Genomic DNA, 19,200 nt, shown 5'->3' with positions numbered 1-19,200 from the left:
GAAGGGTGCAGGCGTAATTTTATACAGTTATCATAGATTGAGAGCTATTACTTACATGGACTTCAGACATCTTTTTGTTTTGTTTTGAGATTTTGAACACAATTCCTACAAATTGGTAGTGTGTTGCTTTTTTTTTTTTTTTTGGCTCACGTCTTTAAAACTACACTTTGCAATTCGTGTTGCGGTTTTAAGGGAAAAAAACTGAGAATCTGAATTTGAATGAAACATTTGAAATCCAACATGTGCAGCAAAAATCATTGAATTAACACAAGGATCATTTTGTTGTGCTCATGCAAAAGTAATTGAGAAAGGAATCCAAATGAAGGGACCAGAATGCATTATCTACACCAGTGACATATCAGTGTTTTACAGCTGATTTATCCTATGGAGACCAGGTCCTAATAAACTACTGTCAAAATAGGGCTTTACAGTGGGCATATTATAGATGACTGTTGCAGCTAAGTGATGCCACATATTAAAAGCAATGTTATAACAAAAAACCTCCTGGCTTTCTAGCCAATTGGACATAGATAATTTTTTGTCTCTTGGAAATATAGATATATTTGGCTTTTCTCCCCACAATCATGGTATCAGACAAAACTTGTCAAATAGCTGCCATAAGTATCTGAATCGTGACTACAGAGAACTTGTTTACTCACCCATCTTATTATATAATTACTTAATTCTGATAAAAATGTCTAAGTTCCTTTGACTGTAACATAGTAAACCCATTAATGACTCATTTATAGACATTAATTTTCATATCCATGGATGATTGAAACCAGGACACTCCTCTAATTTGTTGTGTCACCCCTTTAATATATATGTATGGTAATTTCCCCTATTAATCTTTAGTCTTAAATTAAGTTATCCATTCTTTTAATCAGTCTAGTTGCTCGATTTTGTAGCTTTTTGTGTTGGAATTGATCATAAATATATTGTCAAAGCTTGGACACAGTTGCTGCCTTGATAGCCTCATTTGTAGGGAATGATTGTGTCATGTAAACTAAGATTTGAGATTTTTCCTCTTCTGCCATTTTTACATGTTAACAAAATAAATATTTCTCTGATTGATGAGAGGATGACAGTTCCTGTGTTTTGTTCTAGTTTCTGAGAACATCTGGTACATATAACTTTCTTATATGATGACTGGGCATGCTTCTGTGAGACAGAGTATAACCCAGACATTTCTGTGATCCAGACCCTTTCTCTATTGTCCTAACGTGATTGAATCATTATTTTCCTACTCCCCCCCCCCTTTGACATTATTGAATTAAACAGAGTACAGAGTTGATGGTTGCAGAATTCCAGTAACTGATTTTTTTTTAGATTTATGACTTCCCATATCATTCGCATTTCCAGTGTAAAGTTTCCACTTTGCAATCATCTAACCTGTTATTTACTATTACATATTGTACAGTTTATTTTATCAGCTGCTTTACTAAAATCCCAACCTGTCTTTCGCATTTCATTTCCCAAGCAAGCTATTTACTCAGGAAAACAGATGACAGATACTTTCTGCTTTTAAATTTTTACTGATTCACTTTGCTCTTCTCTGTGTGCTTCTGTATATTTCATATGGCAGGGCATCATGTGCCAGTTGAAGGTATTCTAACCGTTATATGGCTAACGGTTCTCCTAAAACTTGAGTCATTCTTTGTAACTTATCTTTTAAGACTTAAAGATTATTGGTAAGCTATTACAATTAAGTATTCTGATTTGAGTATCACAGGATGCTGCAGTTTGTAATCTATGAATATCCACTCCGGGCCACAGTAATATTATTCAGTAGTGCTAATAAATGCTGAAACAAAGTACCTTCCAAATTACCCCCCCCCCCCGAAACATACCAAACCCTCACCTATACTTTCATCTCTTTCTCCCTCTTGTCATATTCTCTTTTTGCTTACCCCCCAAACCATAGGATAAGTGATTAGCACTATCCAGTATGCCCTCTAAATCATATTTAGAAAACTACTTCAATTAATAGTTTCTGAAAATGGATTAGAGACAAATAGCAATCACTTTTGTGGGATTTCAGATGTCCTGCTGAAACTCTTCGATTCTATTTTTTTTATCCCTTGTCTGTTTTCTAAAAGCCTGGCTATTTACATTTTCCATAATACAGATTTTTCTATCATTTATATAAGTTTCAGTTTTTAGAGTTCTCTTTAGAGGAGCTGCAGCAGATCAGCTCTACCACTTCTCAAATTCTGCATATGATCCTTTTTCTGGAGCTCTTCTATTTCTGATTGCTAGATATTTAAAAAGCGTGACTACAAAATATATTCTCAGAAAAAATTAATATGCTTTGTCTATTTTACCTTTTCCCATTCAAGTCTTTGTCTTTGTTCAGGCACTAGCCATTAAATCCATATGAAAGAGTGGAGACCACATCACAGATAGATAAATAATATCCTAAAGCACAGTTTTATAGAACTTCCAGTAAAAAAGTATCTTCAACATATTCTGTGGTATTCTTGCCCACTTTATCCCACATGCATTAATCAAATTGCTTCCTAATTTCTGTTTAGAAACTTGTAGTCACTTTGTCAGTGAGCCTAGATGAATGTATAGTATACATTGGGGAGTCTTCCATCACTTGGTGTCCTTCAGACACAGCCAGTAATAAGGAATTTGGGGAGCTACAGTGCAAAACATCTGGAGAGTGCATAGGAATTGCCTGAAAAGGAGGTAGAAATCTGAAATTATTCTCTCCTGCCAAGAAACTGAATAAGACTAATTTTAAATCTGTTCTCCTGAGAACCACAAAGTCATTGTGGTCTTTTAAAAAAAGTTATGTGGATTTGTTTCAAACCAGAGAAATTACCAGAATGTCTTGTTAAAGCATTCATTATTAGGAAACAACTGTAAACAGAATGAACCTTGACCAAATTATTCCTTCACCTAATTAGAGGCACTTGAGTATTGGTAGTATCTTTACTGATGCATAATAGCTCTTGATTCAGTTTGCTGAAACTGACATGGAAATAGACATGGAGTCAATAGTTGAAGTGATGTTCCCAGTTAAAATGTTTTAAGTTGAAATACAAATCTAGCACAGGTGGGTATTTTTTTTTTTTTGTTAGCTTGCTTGCCAAGTTAATGTTGCCATTCTGGCTCTGTACATCAGCCAAATCTTCCTCCCTCATAGGTTATAAGAGTGACTACCATATTGAACTTATATAAAAGGAAATGTTGTGTAAATGGCTTTCATAAGCTTGTGTTTCTTACATAGGAGGATGTGTGCAGTTCATTCATTTGCAGTGTTTCTCATTACTCTTTGGCAAAAATAATTCTGGGTTTAGTTTCAAGTCTTTTTTGCATCTAAATTAAGATCTTGCACTGTGATATCCAATTCCCAACAGGATATTTGCATAGAATTAAATGTAATATGTCTAAGAGCAAATATAGGTTTGTTTTAAGCCAATATGTTTTTAAATATCTGTTGCAACATTTTGTTATTACTCCTTTAGACCTCTCTATGCTTTTGCGGAACTGTGTAAAATAAATTTGTGGTAGAGCAACAGGGTCATGTCCTAGCAGCTTGATCATGTATATGTATTTGCCGTAATGATTAAAAAAACATGTTAATACCTATGTTAATGTGCATTGGTTGAGATCATGCCATACACTGTTTTTTCAATTTGGGGGCAGTTAGCACAGTGTGTCTTGGAGATGTATCTTGTGTCTCTTTAGATACTGGTAGATTCCTGTGTAATATGGCTTGGTGTTAAAACACAATGGACAGCAACCTAGTCCAGGCTCTGCACATGTCCTTTGCTAGACATTGAAGGGCTGCAACCCATTTCCATTTTCCCCCTATATTTTCTCTTTAAAAAGACTTCGAAGACTCCTCGTAGCCTCTGGGCATATATAGTAGGGCAATTTCTTGTCATCTCTCAAGTGTTTTAGGTCCAGTAAAGACCATTTTTGAATCAGGTGATAAAGTTAATTTTAGAGGGTCGCTTTTGGGGGCCAACATGGACTGAGGGAATCAAACATTTCCTATCCCCAAGTTGAACAAGTTGCAATGAGCCTTGAACTTCCATGGTTCTCCTATTTCCTTCTTTCAGCATAGCTGTGAAGAATTTGGAAGCTTTCAGTTCTCTTTTAGATTAACAATAGTTCGTTATACTGTCTGGACACACTCTAGTTAACCTTTATTATGCTTTGTTGAAATAAGTCAGTGATAAACCAAGTTTATGAAGATAGCTTGTTTCCACAAACCACAGTTCAGCCACAGCTAAGGTTAACAGTAGTTTACAGTTTTCATTTGATGCTGAACTGTGGTTAATTTAACATGGATGTAGATAGCCTTTCCAGGAGAGGAGAGGGAAAGGAGAACTAACTAGGCATCCATGAACAGAATGAACCCTTCTGTGTATGACTGGGAGTGTGATCCACAGAATCATAGAGCTGGAAGAGACCACAAAGGCCACCCAGTCCAACCCCCTGCTGTTCAGGAATGCACAATCAAAGCATTCCCGACACGTGGTGATTCAGTCTCTGTTTAAAAACTTCCACTACACTCTGAAGCATGTATTCCACTGTGAACAGCTCTTACTGTCAGGAAGTTCTTCCTCATCTTTAGGTGGAACCTCTTTTCTTGTAATTTGAATCCAGCTGATCATCCCACTGATGTAGAACAGGAGGAAACAGTTTCCATGGTTTTACCTGTCACTGTACTCACCATACCCAAGGTGTATGGAGGGGATCTTAGAGGATCTCTCAGTGCTTTGGAGCAGGGTTTTGCAGGCACAAGAGGCAGCAGAGAGAAGGGGGAATTGGTGAGAGTTTTCTCACTTCTTTCTACTGGTAGGGATCTTGTATGAATGAAACTATAAACTTGTTGCTCCAGGGAATGGGAACAAATGAAGAATCATGTTGATCAGCTGGCGTATTTATAATCCAACCCATTTCATCCCCCCCCCCCAATCCTTCCTAGGATAGTGAAACCTTGATCTCTATAGTTGTAGTCCAGTGGTCAAACCAGTACACCATGTTGCTCTCTGCTAAAAACATAGGCCCAGATAGTATTGGATAGAATGCATTTACACTTGCCTTTCTCTCTTAGGTTCCTTTATAGTTCTTTTTCTTATGCCTTAATTATACTTCACATAAGAGGAGTTTTACTATTTGCTTCTTCAGATGTCAATGGCAGTGTTGATTGATACTAAAACTCTGCATACTGCTAAATGTTCATGGATCTGACAGAAGGGTGCTTTCAGCTTCAAGAGTGTGCTTGATATATGCAAAACGTTTGGTGCCCCTTTACAAAACTTGTGTTTGTTTTCTTTTTCTGCCCTAGGGTATTGTGGAGCTGACATAAAAGCACTTTGCACTGAGGCTGCCTTGATTGCCCTGCGACGGCGCTATCCTCAGATCTATGCGAGCAGTCAGAAGCTGCAGCTTGACGTTTCTTCAATAGTTCTCAGCGCACAAGATTTTTACCATGCAATGCAGAACATTGTGCCTGCCTCTCAGCGTGCTATATTGTCATCAGGGCATGCACTGTCTCCCATCATAAGGCCACTGTTGGAAAGAACCTTCAATGATATTCTGGCAGTATTACATAGAGTGTTTCCTCACGCTGAAATCAGTCAGGGTGACAAAAGAGAAGGTACTTATATATTTTTATTTCAATTTATTCTTTTTCTCTAGTGCCTGTTTGCATTGAAAACTGAGCCCATAATCAGTAATACGATGCTGCTGTTTCTGTACTCCTCTGTGCTTCAGACAGCATTCTGTGACTAAATTATTGAAATGAAGAAAAGTTTCAAAAACAGTTTTTGATATCAAATATTCATTGAAGGAAAATCCACAGTTTATGCTGTGTCCACTTATATACGGTCAATACAGTAATACTGCTTAGAAAGGTCCTGATAGAAGCTCCGCTTTGATGCCCCACTCTCTCTACCTTGGCAGTGATTTCCGAAAGAGTGCCAAGGCAAGAGTGTGTGTCTGTGTGTGAACGAGGTGATTCCCTTTTCAATTGAATGTTAAAACCTTCCCTTTCCATTCTCTTCCTCCTCCTCCTCTTGGTCTTTCTGACTATGGGACACTCCATTCTCAGGAGGGCAGGTGGAGCAATCCACTCCTCTTGGTTTAACTCCATGTGCTATCTGCAAGGCAGGAGTCATAGTTATTTACAGTTTTGTTCTGACCCCCCTCTCCGGTCAGATTAGAGAGTGACAAATGAAGGACAAACAGGCAATAATACAGCAATTAAGAAGGGAGAAAACAAAGAAAGGGGAAAAAAGATTACTTTTACGACATCAGGAACAATAAAACCAAAGACACAACCAAATGCAGCCCTCCCAGATGGCTGCTGCCAAGTGTGCCTCTGATAATGAAAAAGTTCATACATTAAAAAAGATATTTCTACTGTCCAGTTAGTGCAAAATTGAGGACAATCAAGCTGGCTGCTTAAGGGGAAAAGAGACTGGGTGGTTTTCAAGCTCACTCCCCATAAATACTACATGGAAAAAAGTAAAAACTTCAAATTAGAAGAAAATGAAATAAGTACAAATCCTGGCAATATTTACCACCAAGAAATATGTGGGTTATGGTAAAAAACTATACATATTTGAAAAAGAGGCAATGGAAATGTTAAAGATTCCCTTAGTAGAAGGATCTGTTGCAACTTTAGTGTTGAGAGCCATATTTTCCAGGGCAGCTGTCCTATGGATACAGCAAATTCAATGTGCTGAGGAATTAAATGTTAATACATTACAAAGGCGCTGGACAGAGTACATAGAGCACTACAATATGTTGTAGATGCAGGCCATGATTCTGCTGCTTTCTCAGCGAGAATGATTAATGCAGTGACAATAGCAAAGTGTTTTCTGTGGCTTAATCACTTGGAAGCAGACCAAAAGTAAAGAAATAATTTGGCATATGTTCCATTCACAGTCCCCTACTGTTTGGAGACAGAGCATTAGATAAAATGCTCATTGAGAGTAAGATAAGCAGGTTATATCAATTTTGCAAAGAAAACGTATGGATAGGAAACAATATAGAAACTCCTATGGGACATACAGTTCCTTTCAAGGAGGAATAGGATTGGTCAGACAATCATAGTTCAGACCACAGAGACAACAGTGGAATAGGCCACAAACATCATATGAAAAACAAAATTTCCAAAACAGGCAAAATCAAAGAGGAACAAATTCAACTGCAAAACGCAGAAGATCACAATACTGACATGAAAAGTATGGCGGTAGGAGGAAGGTCATTACACTATGCACACCTTTGGCCAGAAATAACAGCATACTTATGGGTTTTCAAAATACAGTCCGTCCTTGCCTTACACGGGGGATCCGTTCCGGATCCCTCCGCGTAAGGCGAATTCCGCCTATGCTCGAGCCCCATTGGAAACAATGGGGTTCGTGCGCGGCGGTGTGGTGGTGCGGGTGCGCGCGCCCATTCAATTGAATGGGACGCGCCGCCCCTTCTGCCCTGCACGCGCGCCGTGGCTTGAGCGCGTATGCTCAAGGCCGCGTATGGTGCGCCCGCGTATGGTGCGGGCGCACTGTAGTATCAGGTTTATTATTCAGAGAAAAGCCAAAATCATGATACCTTCCTTCACCAATGCTAAAAGAAAGAAAAAACAACAAATAGTGCAAAATGAAATGGACCATTTGTTACAAATATAAGTGTTAGAGGGGGTACCAACAAATCAGATGTTTACAGAGGTATACTCAATATTTTTCATGGTACCCAAAAACAATGGGGGTTTCTGTCCAGTATTGAACTTGAAATATCTCAACAGCTACATGAGATATTTCAAGATCAAAATGAAAACGTTAAAAACAATAAAAGAAATCTGAGAAAACAGGACATAATAGTTTCTCTCAACCTCAAAGAAGCTTATTTTCATGTGCCAATGGATAGACAAACCTCAGATTTGCATACAAAACCAAGTATTAACAATTCAAAACACTACTCTGTGGTCTGGCATTAGTGCCTCAGGCTTTCATAAAAGTTCTGATACCATTGATGGCATATCTGAGGAGACATGGAGTACAGATTTTTCCATATTTAGACAGCGTATTGCTGAAGGCTGATAAAATGGCCTACACAACACACAGTTCAGACACTGAGAGGTATTGATTCCTGTTGAATTATAAAAAGAGCACTTTGACCCCAACCAGACAATTGACACACTTAGGAGTGGAAACAGATACTGAAAAAGAGTGTATGAGTTTATCAAAGGACAGACAACAGAACATAAGGAATGTGATATCAGTTCTAATAAGATCATAACAGGCACATCTGATATGGTTGGCAAAAGCAGTGGGAAATTTGATATTAACAATGCACCTAGTACCATGGGGAAGACACCACACAAGGTCCTTACAAATACTTCTCCATCCCTATCAACAAGACATTGGGAAGAAAACTCATTGTGTAATACAGAGACCAGAAGCAGTCAGTCAGAGCTTAAAATGGTGGGTACAGAGCAACAACTTGAAAAAAGGAGTTCCATTCATAGTGAGGCATCAAGTGAAAATAATAACAGATACAAGTTTGAAAGGATGGGGAGCATATTGTGTTTCATGCTTTACACAAGGAACATGGACTGGAATAGACAGAAAACAGAACATAAACTATTTAGAGATGAAGGTGGTAAGACTGGCTCTACTCAGATTTCAGAAGAAAGTCTAACAAAGGAATGTACTAATAGTAACAGACAACATGACAGTTTGTTCCTACATAAACAAACATGGAGGACTACACTCCTGGAACCTAATGTCAGAAGGAATGAAAATACTGAATTGGTCAGAACTTCATCTCAAATCAATCTCGGCCATATATTTGAAAGGGACATTGAACAGAACAGCAGATTACCTAAACTGACATCAGATCAATCCAGGAGAATGGATGTTACATGTGGAGGAGTTCAACAGGCTGAACAGATGTTTTGGTCCATTCAAGGTAGATTTGTTCGCCTCACGAATGAATCACAGATTGAGGATGTATTATGCAATAGAGAAGGATTACAGTGTGGAGGGAATAGATGCATTGAACACACAATGGTAAAAGGAATATTATATGCATTTCCTCCAGTAAAGATAATACAGAAGGTTCTTAACAAGATTTAAATGGAGAGAGCGCATGTAATGCATATAGCAACAAATTGGCCAAGAAGACCATGGTATCCATTGCTAAGAGAGTTGCTAGTCAGTCAACCAGTACAATTAACAAAAAGGCCAGATTTGTTAACACAAGGTCTGGTGTGGCCCACGAATCCCAAATGGTTACATCTAAGTGCATGGGAATTGTGGGGTTAAATCTGGAAAGATGCGGATACAGAAAACAATAGACACAGTTATGGCTTCCAGGAGAGCAACTACATAAAATATGTACAATCAAACTTGGAATGGTGCAAAAAGGAAAAGATAGATAGACATTGAGATAAAGTATTTTTTTAAATTCTTACAAGAAGGAGTAAATAAAGGATTAAGGCTAAACACTCTGAGGACAGGTTTCTGCACTATTGGTAATACTGAAATTTGGAGGAGAGAGACTCTCATCAAATGAGCATATTCAGAGATTTTTAAGGGGAGCGGCTATAACAACCTTCCCTACAGTTCACTGATTCCCATCATAAAATTTGAACATAGTACTCAACGAATTGACAAAATCACCCTTTGAGTCTCTGCAGGATTTATCTTTAAAACATCTAACATTTAAAGTATGTTTTCTGGTAGCTATAACTTCAGCGAGGAGAATATCAGAATTAGCAGCATTATCAATTCAACCTCAGCTATGCAGATTTGAAGATGACAGATTAGTATTGTCACTAGATTAATCACTTGTACCAAAATACATTAGGAAAATAGGTTACAATGAAATTATATACTTACCAACATTTTGTCCATCACCAAAACATCAAAAAGGGAAACAGTGGCACACCTTGGACGTAAAAATAGCAGTTACAATCTGTAAAAGAAGAACAGAACATACCAGACAGACTGACACATTGTACCATTTAACTCTAGAACACTAGGGCACAAGGCATCCAAAACAACACTAGCAAGATGGATAAAAGCATGTATTTTAGTGTGCTACGACCCGGAAGGAAAAGAAAGACAACAAAATGTATTGGTCCATACGCAAGATCTGTGGTATCGTCAACAGTATCATCCTCATTGCAAGATATATGTGACACAGCTGGAGGGAAAGAGCCAAGCACATTAATAAAACATAAAGTAGACAAATTTAAATTAGCCCAAGAGGTATTTGACCGCAGATGCTGCAGGCCGTAGTAAATAAGTAATTTAAAATCTGACCCACCCCCAAAAGAAAGGGATCGGGTATATCCCAAGAAGAGTGGATTGCTCCACTTGCCATCCTGAGAATGAGAAGTTGTGCTTACTGTGAAGGGCCATTCTGGGATGGAAGGAGGAGCAATCCACACCCTCCCTGATTAGAAGTAATAACCTATTTCTGGAAAAGGATGGAATAGATATAGATATAGCTATGGAAATGAACATAATATATAAGTATATGTATATATACATAGTTAGATAATTGTACATATACATATAAACAGCAGTGAGTACAATACCAATAAGACAGCAGAGCTAGGAAAAGGAACTGAAGGAGGAGGGGGTTAGGAGTCACAACGGAAAAAAATCTGTAAAGAACTTTGACTCCTGCCTCGCAGATGGTGTGTGGGGTTAAACCCAAGAAGAGTGGATTGCTCCTTCTACCATCCCAGAATGACCCTTCATGGTAAGTACAACTTCTCTTTCCCTCCACTTTCCTTACCTTCTCAATTGGATGTTAAAACCTTCCCTTCCCTTCCCATCTTTCTCCTCCTCCTCTGGTTCTCTCTGTTCACTAAACCCCATTTCCTTCCACTTCCTTCCCTTCTCAGTTGGATGGTAAAATCTTCCCTTCCCATCCTCCTCCTCATCATCTGGATCTCTGCGACCAAGAATGCCCCATTTTAGATCCTTCGTTACAGGACCCTAAGTTTACTCTCTACTTACCCATGGGTCATGCCAAAATCCATGATTTTGGCCCTAAAACTTCTCTCGATTTATACATTAGGTTGACCTGTGCATGAGTATATACAGTAATTATTTTAAATATCATTTTGGGAGCATTAAACTACCCCTGTGAAATCGAGTCAGAGGTATTGATTACATAATTCTAGGTGTTATATATCACACTTTTTGACTTCATTGATAATATCCCAAGAATATCAACAAAACTGATAAACAAATAAAGTAATAAACTGTGGATATCAGAAACTATACTTCGGAATATGAGCCTGAATCATATTTTACTGGAGAACATCAGTCAGCTGTTAACTTGTCTTTTGGAGCTCTTTGATTTAATGCAGAAAAGAATTTGAATTTGGGATAATGGGCTATGTAAGTTGCTGGGTCACTAAGCACCTAGAAAGTTATTGTAAAAGGATGGGCTTAAAAGCTACTATAAAAATACTAAAATCTTGGTTTTTTGTTCTTTAAATACTCCTATGCTTCAGGGGTAACAAACTGAAATAGAGCAATCTTTTTGCATGGTGCTGAGAAACATTGTTTTTTGGAAGTAGTGCTTTATCAACTGTCAAATAGTGCTCAGAACGGCTCACAACCAAAGTACTACTCTGCTCCAAACCTCCTTGGCTTCAGCACTGTTTTAACCTAAGATGTTCCTTGTCCATTCTTGAAAAAGAGTGATGGAGGACCAATTAAGAATATTGATTGAGAATGCTTTTATACCTTTTAATTATAGCTGTGGTTTTTTTGTTAGCTATTCTACCCAGAGTAAACATTAACTAGTGGATTGTGTTAATAATGCTAGGCACAAATTGTCTGTCTTTGCCTTGTTGAAAGGAAATCAAATAAAATTTCAATTTATTGGGTCTTTCAAAGTAATTTGAATTGTGGTTTAGTACTGAATTTTAGATAGTTCTCCCCCCCCCCCTTAGACAAAAGTGCATTGGGTTGGATCCAAAATACTTCTTCCATTAATGATGGCTATGATTCTGTTGAAATTCTTTCAAGATGGAGGCGAGGAGGCAATTTTTGTTAATTCCCAAGGTGGCACCCCATATGCCCTGCCATACTACTCAGGGTGGGTTTCTGGAGTAGCTCTCATAGGAGCTTCCACTCTTCAAGAAGTTGGTTCATGATAACTATGGAACCATCTTTGTAAAATCCTGGTGAATTAACATTTTAAATAGAGACGTCTGCCTTTATTTGTATGATTTTGAAGTGTTACACCCTACATTCTGGTGGGTTGACAGAGTAATTATGTGACATCAGATTGCTTTAAGTGTCTTATCTGTAGGCTTTGGTGCTTTGAGAAAAATCCAGGTGGTTTGGGATATGTAAGAGCAATTTGAAAGCTTCACCCCATACATTCTAAAGTTTCCCATTGTGTAATTTTTTTGACACAGATTGCTGTTTAACATCTTTTCTAAACACCTGGTATTTTCACATAGCTGTAGATTATTTTCCTGTGGTTTCCAGTGTGAGGTGTAAAGCTAGTGTCTGCTTGTTGATATGATGAAATCCCCCCCCCCCCCCCAGGTCTTTATACTATCCCCCAAATGGTTTTGGAGTCCTTTGGAACAGGTTTTAGAGTGTATGGTTTCCTACATGTGGAAGAGGATTGACCCTCCCTTTCCCAGTTCCACTGATGAAGGAAGTTCTGTGAGGAGAATAACACAAGGGTACTGCCTTGAGAGTTAAGGTTTATGCATTTCATCATCACCAAGACTATTTATCCAAGAAGGAGAATGTGTACCTTTGCATTCTTTAAAACTGCATGTTGTTCTGGACCACAAGCCATAATGCTATCTCTAATTTTGTTTTGTATCCATGCTGTTTGCTCAAGGTGCTCTATTTTATTAGAAAAATAAATTGTGTGAGGGGAAAAAACAAGATAGAATTTCCTCATGTGAACAACTTGTTTATTCTGCGCTTAGAATTAACTTTTAAATATCTGATTCCTTATATTTGGAGAGCAAATGTTGTGTACTAATTAGTTTTTACTTTTTATTGAATAGATGCAACAAATCTAATTTTGGATGACAGTGAAGATGAAAATGCTTCATCAATATTTGAGACAAGTTGTCAGTCAGGCTCACCAAAGAAACAATTATCAGCTGCTATACCTAAACCTTATCTTCATTTTACAATGTAAGTAGATGCTCTGATTTGCACAGAAATGTTGTTCACGGCTCCAACATATGCTTAAACCCATGTAATTTTCCTTCTTCTTTTGACAGTCCTTCATCTTGCCTGAAAATGATATCTGGAGGGATATATAACCCTTCAGAGTGCTTTAGGGATGATATTACCCCTCTTCCAACGCTATTGTCATTAGCAAGTGCCATGCATGGAATCTCCCTATTGGGTACTGCCCATAGGTCATGAATTTTCTCTTTTTTGGTTTATCAGATTGATTATCCTGTGTTTGCCCAGCAGTTCTCAGAGCTGTTGAAGCTGGGCAGTAGTGATCCTTGGATGATTATTCCAGATAACTTGGAAAAATATATTGCTGAAGTTGTTGCATTTGTATAATTGGGAAATGCTTGTGCAAGAAGCTCACTGTATATTTTATCTTATTTGCATTGTTTAGCTTGTTTGCAACATTGTAAAAAGTTATTTCACCTGAATATTAAGGTCAGAGAAAGAGGGCAAGCAAAGTTCATTATAGATAGGATATTTTATAATTCTTTAAGCAAAATTGACAACTCATGGGAACCCTGGATTTTTATCCTGATCTTACTGGAAAGTTTATGCTGGTTCTAAGATGCTTAAACAGAATTGTTGTTTTTATTAGTGCTTCATTTAATAATGCTAAACTTACCTTTCATTTGCATCTAATTTCACACGTACATCTACAAAAATTGCTACTTTTGTTGCAGGTCAGCTTACCACCAGCCCACCTCTTACAGACCAAGATTATTGCTTTCAGGAGAAAGAGATTCAGGTCAGACTTCACACCTTGCTCCAGCACTATTGCACTCTCTTGAAAAAATTGCTGTACACAGATTAGATCTGCCAGCACTTTATTCGGTCAGTGCCAAAACACCAGAAGAATCATGTGCACAGGTTAGTCTGCTTTTACATCCTTTTTGATAATTTGCTCAACATGTCCAATCCTTGAGCCTCTCCCATGTGCCAGTACAAAAATACTGATCCCCTCCTTTTACAAACACATTGAGTCAGTGGGCTGTTAAGATGTTTTGTTGTCAATGATAATTTCTCTTTGTAAAGCAGAAGCCTTAACTTAATGAGAAGTTATAACAATACCAGGAGAAAGTCCTGTACCCCTTTCTCTCCACAGTATTAAGTTTAATAAATTTTGCAATTTATATGTTAGTTTAAAGAAGACATAAGACATGAACAGTTGTACCTCTGCAGGATAAGCTAGCATTTCCACTGTGAGGGTTGTGGATACTGTCTTTGGTCTGAGTAAGAGTATTTGAAGTCAAAGCCCATTATGCAGTCTGTTCTCTAGAAAGTGATCTTCACAAAGCACTTCTAAAGCTCTCTAGTCAGGTAGAATTAGTAACCTGCAATGGTGACATCCCTGTGTTTACTCAGATTTCTGGTTGACAGATTGAAGAGTGTTATCAAGTTTTAAAAAGAATTTTCATATAGGATTGTTCTTCCACAAGTGGAAAGCACCTGATTACAGTAGAGTGAGATGAAGGAGCATATGGTGAACTTGGCCAATCTCACCTTTTTTCTACAGTCCAAAGTGCCACAGAGGTTTCAGCAGCTCTTCAGAGCAGTTTTTCAGGGATGCAGGCTACAGGAGGAAGGAGGCTGGTGTGGCTTGAGCATTGGATTTTGACTCTGGAGACCAGGGATTGAATCCTCACCTGGCCATGAAAACCCACTGGGTGACCTTGGGCAAGTCACACATTCTCAGCCTCAGAAGAAGGCAAAGGCAAAACCTCTCTGAACAAATCTTACTTTAAAAAAGCACATGATAAGTTTATGTTAGGTTTGTCATAAGTTGGAAACAACTTTAAGGCACACAACACTGACAACAAAAACACATTTACTATATAGTAAACCCCACTGAGTTCAGTGGAACATCAGGTTAATATGTTTAAGAGTATGCTGTCAATATATTTTGGCTGGGAAAAATCACCATGATCAAGATGAATATCTCCTAAACTGCTGGGTCATTTTGTAACATATTTATTAAAATTAAACTGATGGTATTGACAGAAACTTTGCAGAAACTTCTAGTTGGCTTTGTATGAGAACAGAATAGCTAATCTTCTGTCAAACGCCTTTAGAGAACTTATCTGAAAGATTGTTTGATCTTTCCAAATAATGTTCTTACTATTCTACACAGTTGTGTTCTATCATGATGTAGTTTCTGCCAATGCCTTGTTTATGTTAATTGTCCATTCTTTCTTGATGTAGAAAATACATAAATGAAAGAGAATATATGTGCTGACTCTAAGCAGAGGTGGGATGTGGGAATTCAGTAAAATTCAATCAGATTCATAGAAAGTAAAACGTATTCTGATTTCTCTTCAGATCATATATATTTTTTCACCTTTCATGATCCTTTGTAGATGTAGGATGACTGAGAAGAATGTATATGCTACTCAGACCTGAAGTTTAAGGGAGATCACATTTTGATAGTCTGTGTAATGCCTATTTAACTGTTAGCAGTTTTAACTATTTGTTAGCATTATTTTAATGTTAGTGTCCTTTCTAATTAGATCTTTCGTGAAGCAAGGAGAACACTACCAAGTATTGTTTACATGCCTCATATTGGTGATTGGTGGGAAACTGTCAGTGAAACTGTGAGAGCTACATTTCTAACTTTGCTGCAAGATATACCATCATTCTCACCTATATTTCTACTCTCTACCTCTGAAACTATGTATAGCGAGCTGCCAGAAGAGGTGAGCATGACCTTATTTTTTGATAAGCAAACTGGCACCCTGTAAGGAATAATGAACCTGTTCTTGAGAGACCTACTATGCACATGCAGGAACTTCTCCCAGCTTGCCCGACTTTGAAGGAACCTCTGTCTCAGCATTGCAAGAATTGCTGCTTATTAGAAAGAATTTGATATCCTGTAGTATAAGAATGGGAGACTGCAAGTTGAGAAACATTGGCGGTGGTGGGGAAATTGCTTCATTGTATGGGTTTCTAGATTGGGTAATTTTTCTGGCATTCAAAATTTTGTGTAGAAGAAGAAAGTGATATATTATTTAAAGAATAGAAAAAAGTTTCCCATTGTTACCTATTTGCTCATTTTTTCTCCTTTGATATTGTCTTGCTTGGTGTACTGGAATTAATTGACAGGGAGCATTTTTCTGTTCTGTTCAGTTCTCTCTTTAACTGCCACCTCAGTCTTACATTTGATTGCCAAACTTGCAGGTGTTGATTGAATGCATACTGTTGTGACATGAATGAATAAAATATTTTTGTTCTTGGTATCTGTCCTGTTGAGCTTTCCTGCTATGAGACTAACCAGTTGTTAGTTTTTACAAGGGTTGAAATTTTTCATAGAGCGTTTTTGTTCCACTTTTGATTCTGAATTTCATCTGTAAAATGATTATAGCTGAAATACTGCTTAACAGTGCTTTGGGGTAAAATACAGTGGACCCTTGTTATATGCTGGGATTTGTTTCCAAGATCCCCTGTGGATAACAAAATCTGTGGATGCTCAAGTTACATTAAATATAATGACATAGCAAAGTGGTATGCCTTATAAAAATGGAAAATCAAGGTTTTATATTTGAAATTTATACTTTTTTTGAACATTTTCAAACTGTGGATGCTTGAATCCATGTATAAGAAATCCGTGTATAAGAAGGGCTGACTGTATGTAGTTGTAGACTTCATTGAGTACATGTAGTTACAGTATTCTATGCTTGAGTTCTACTGGTGAAACAGTGAAATTAGGAGTGGATGTGAATTCTCCTTCCAGCCTTCTGGACTCTGGAGCTTGATTTTTATATGGCCCTGATTAAGGCCTGGAAGAGAAGGGAGAAGTCTGTTGTGGTGACACAGTAGCTCTAGTATAATACTAGATTTTGGATATAACTGAAGGATAGTCCTTTATGGTGTCTGTATATGCCTAAACAGTGGCTACACAGAGCAGTGTCTCAGAATTATAGAATTAGAAAAAGTAGATGTGAAAAACCCTTGCCTTGATAAGGAGCTCCCCATGGAATATTGCATGCCTTGATCATGAGCATCTTTATTTTCAGTTCTTTCCTGAGCAGCAGCCCCACTTCTCGGGTGCTTTTGAGTTTGAGAATGCTAAAACAGGTTGAGCATCCCTTATGTGGAAATCTGAAATACAAAATTGTCCACATAAGTGGTTGAGATAGATGGTTGCTTTCAAGGTATACACATTTGTTCAATGCACGCAAATTTATTAAAAATAAAAGTTATTTAAAATAGTATATGGAAGTACCTTTATCCTACTACATATAAGGTGTATATGTAATGAATTTCATGTTTAGACTTGCGGCCCATTTCCAAGATATCTCATTAAATATATGCAAATCCAGGTATTACAAAATCCAATAACTAACTAACTAACTAACTAAATAAGTAAAATCCAAAATAGAAAACACTTCTGGCCCCAAGCATTTTGGGTAAGGGATACTTGGTATTTATAGGAAAATATGAAGGTCTGTGATTGGAAAGATTAAAAACAAACAAACAAAAACCCCAACCCATCCCTTGACTTTTCATTCTCAGACTTTTAGTTTGATTAATTTTTCTTGGAACTCAGACTATATTTATTCTGGTGAAGTGGTCTCTAGATTATGTGTTAAATGGGCTCTAGATTTTAGCAACTCATGTTCAGATTTTTGTGAGGGGGGTTTCCGGATGCCTTTTGTAGAAGAGTTCTTTAGATGATGTCAATTTCTTTTGAGAGTGGTCAGGATCAATTAAAGTGATACTGCTTACAAGTTCATATTAGTGAAGAATCAATTTTTGTTTCTGAACATGATTCTTAGCATGCACACTGTTCAGTTGTGCATGAGGTGAGTTCAGAAGGGACCTATTCATACTTGATTGATCGATTGATTATCTTCAGAAAAGACAATGAAGCTTTGTAAGGTAGAAGGAGGCAATAGGAGGAGGAGAAGAAGAAGAAGAAAAAGAAGACTGTTTTACAGATGGAGAGACTCAATCAAGGAAACCAGGGCCCTGGGTTTGCAGGAACTGAGCAAGGTTGTTCATAACAGGGTGACTTGGAGGGCTCTCATTTTTAAGGTTGCCTTAAGTTAAAGCCGACTTGACAGCCATTAACAACAAACAACAATTTCTCTTTAACTGTCATTGTTGCATCCTATGGAGTCCTGAGATTGGCAGATGAGAGAGGGTCCTTTAAAATCTTCAGCCAGAGAACCCTTCTCGGGTATCTCTGACCAAAGTGCCAGTCCCAGGATCCCACAGGATGCAGTCATGGCAATTACAGTGCCACCATAATGTTATAACTGTGCAGTGCAAAAGGGCCCCAAAACATGACTGTCCCTCACAATGCATGAGGTAAGGTGTGTTTTCAGAGTAATGTGTTTGTGGAATGATGACACTTAAAACATTTTTGAAGAATTGTAATGGCACTGTCAAATACTAGATGCTAGGAACTTCAGTATTTCAAGTCCTCTGTTTTTTCACTAATAGGTGAAGTGCATCTTTAAAATCCAGTATGAAGAGGTTTTTTATATTCAGAGACCTAGTGAAGAAGACAGGCGTAAATTTTTCCAAGAGCTGGTTCTCAATCAGGCATCAATGCCTCCTCCAAGGAGGAAACAAATTGGTAAGTTAATTCTCTGTGCAATCCAGACAGTACAGTATCTTTCCTTCCACCTGTTGGGTTCTGTTTCAAATAAAAGTAGAAGTGATATCAGAAGTGATGGCTATGGATTTCTTATCCAGTGAAGCTGCTTTTTCCCAGGGTCACTTGTCCCCACGTGAAGATGGAAATGGTGTATTAATGAGGGTGGGAGCCCAAAGCCCATTCACAGCCACCCACTTCATATAACTATGGAATTTATGAAGAGCACTGATGTGGCTAAGTTTGCAAATAATACCAACTCATTCATGATAGTGAAACAACGGGACACTGAATAACTCCAAAATAATATTTTGAAATTTGATGAATGCAGCACAGAATAGCCAATGAAGTACTCTGTAAATAAGTGTAAAGTAAAGCACATTTAATAAA

The 19,200-nt window shown here is 37.8% G+C and overlaps 1 protein-coding gene across 2 annotated transcripts in view; it reads left to right on the top strand.

Moving 5' to 3' along the window:
* The window catches only part of LOC149305236 (ATPase family AAA domain-containing protein 2B-like), a 91,037-nt gene that overhangs the window by 50,060 nt on the left and 21,777 nt on the right, over positions 1 to 19,200 (top strand). For both annotated transcript variants that reach the window (XM_089478107.1, XM_089478106.1), the window contains exons 16-20: positions 5,312 to 5,623; positions 13,034 to 13,166; positions 13,898 to 14,084; positions 15,722 to 15,907; positions 18,657 to 18,792. In XM_089478107.1, coding sequence (XP_089334233.1) covers positions 5,312 to 5,623; positions 13,034 to 13,166; positions 13,898 to 14,084; positions 15,722 to 15,907; positions 18,657 to 18,792 — 954 coding nt within the window. The remainder of the gene's footprint in view (positions 1 to 5,311; positions 5,624 to 13,033; positions 13,167 to 13,897; positions 14,085 to 15,721; positions 15,908 to 18,656; positions 18,793 to 19,200) is intronic.

The sequence above is a fragment of the Sceloporus occidentalis genome, unplaced genomic scaffold (genome assembly GCF_023333645.1).
Source record: "Sceloporus occidentalis isolate IW3139 unplaced genomic scaffold, rSceOcc1.0.p SCAF_12, whole genome shotgun sequence".
In the NCBI taxonomy this organism is placed as follows: Eukaryota; Metazoa; Chordata; class Lepidosauria; order Squamata; family Phrynosomatidae; genus Sceloporus; species Sceloporus occidentalis.
Note: the sequence above shows the minus strand (reverse complement) of the source record. Positions and strands in the feature narration are given on the sequence as shown.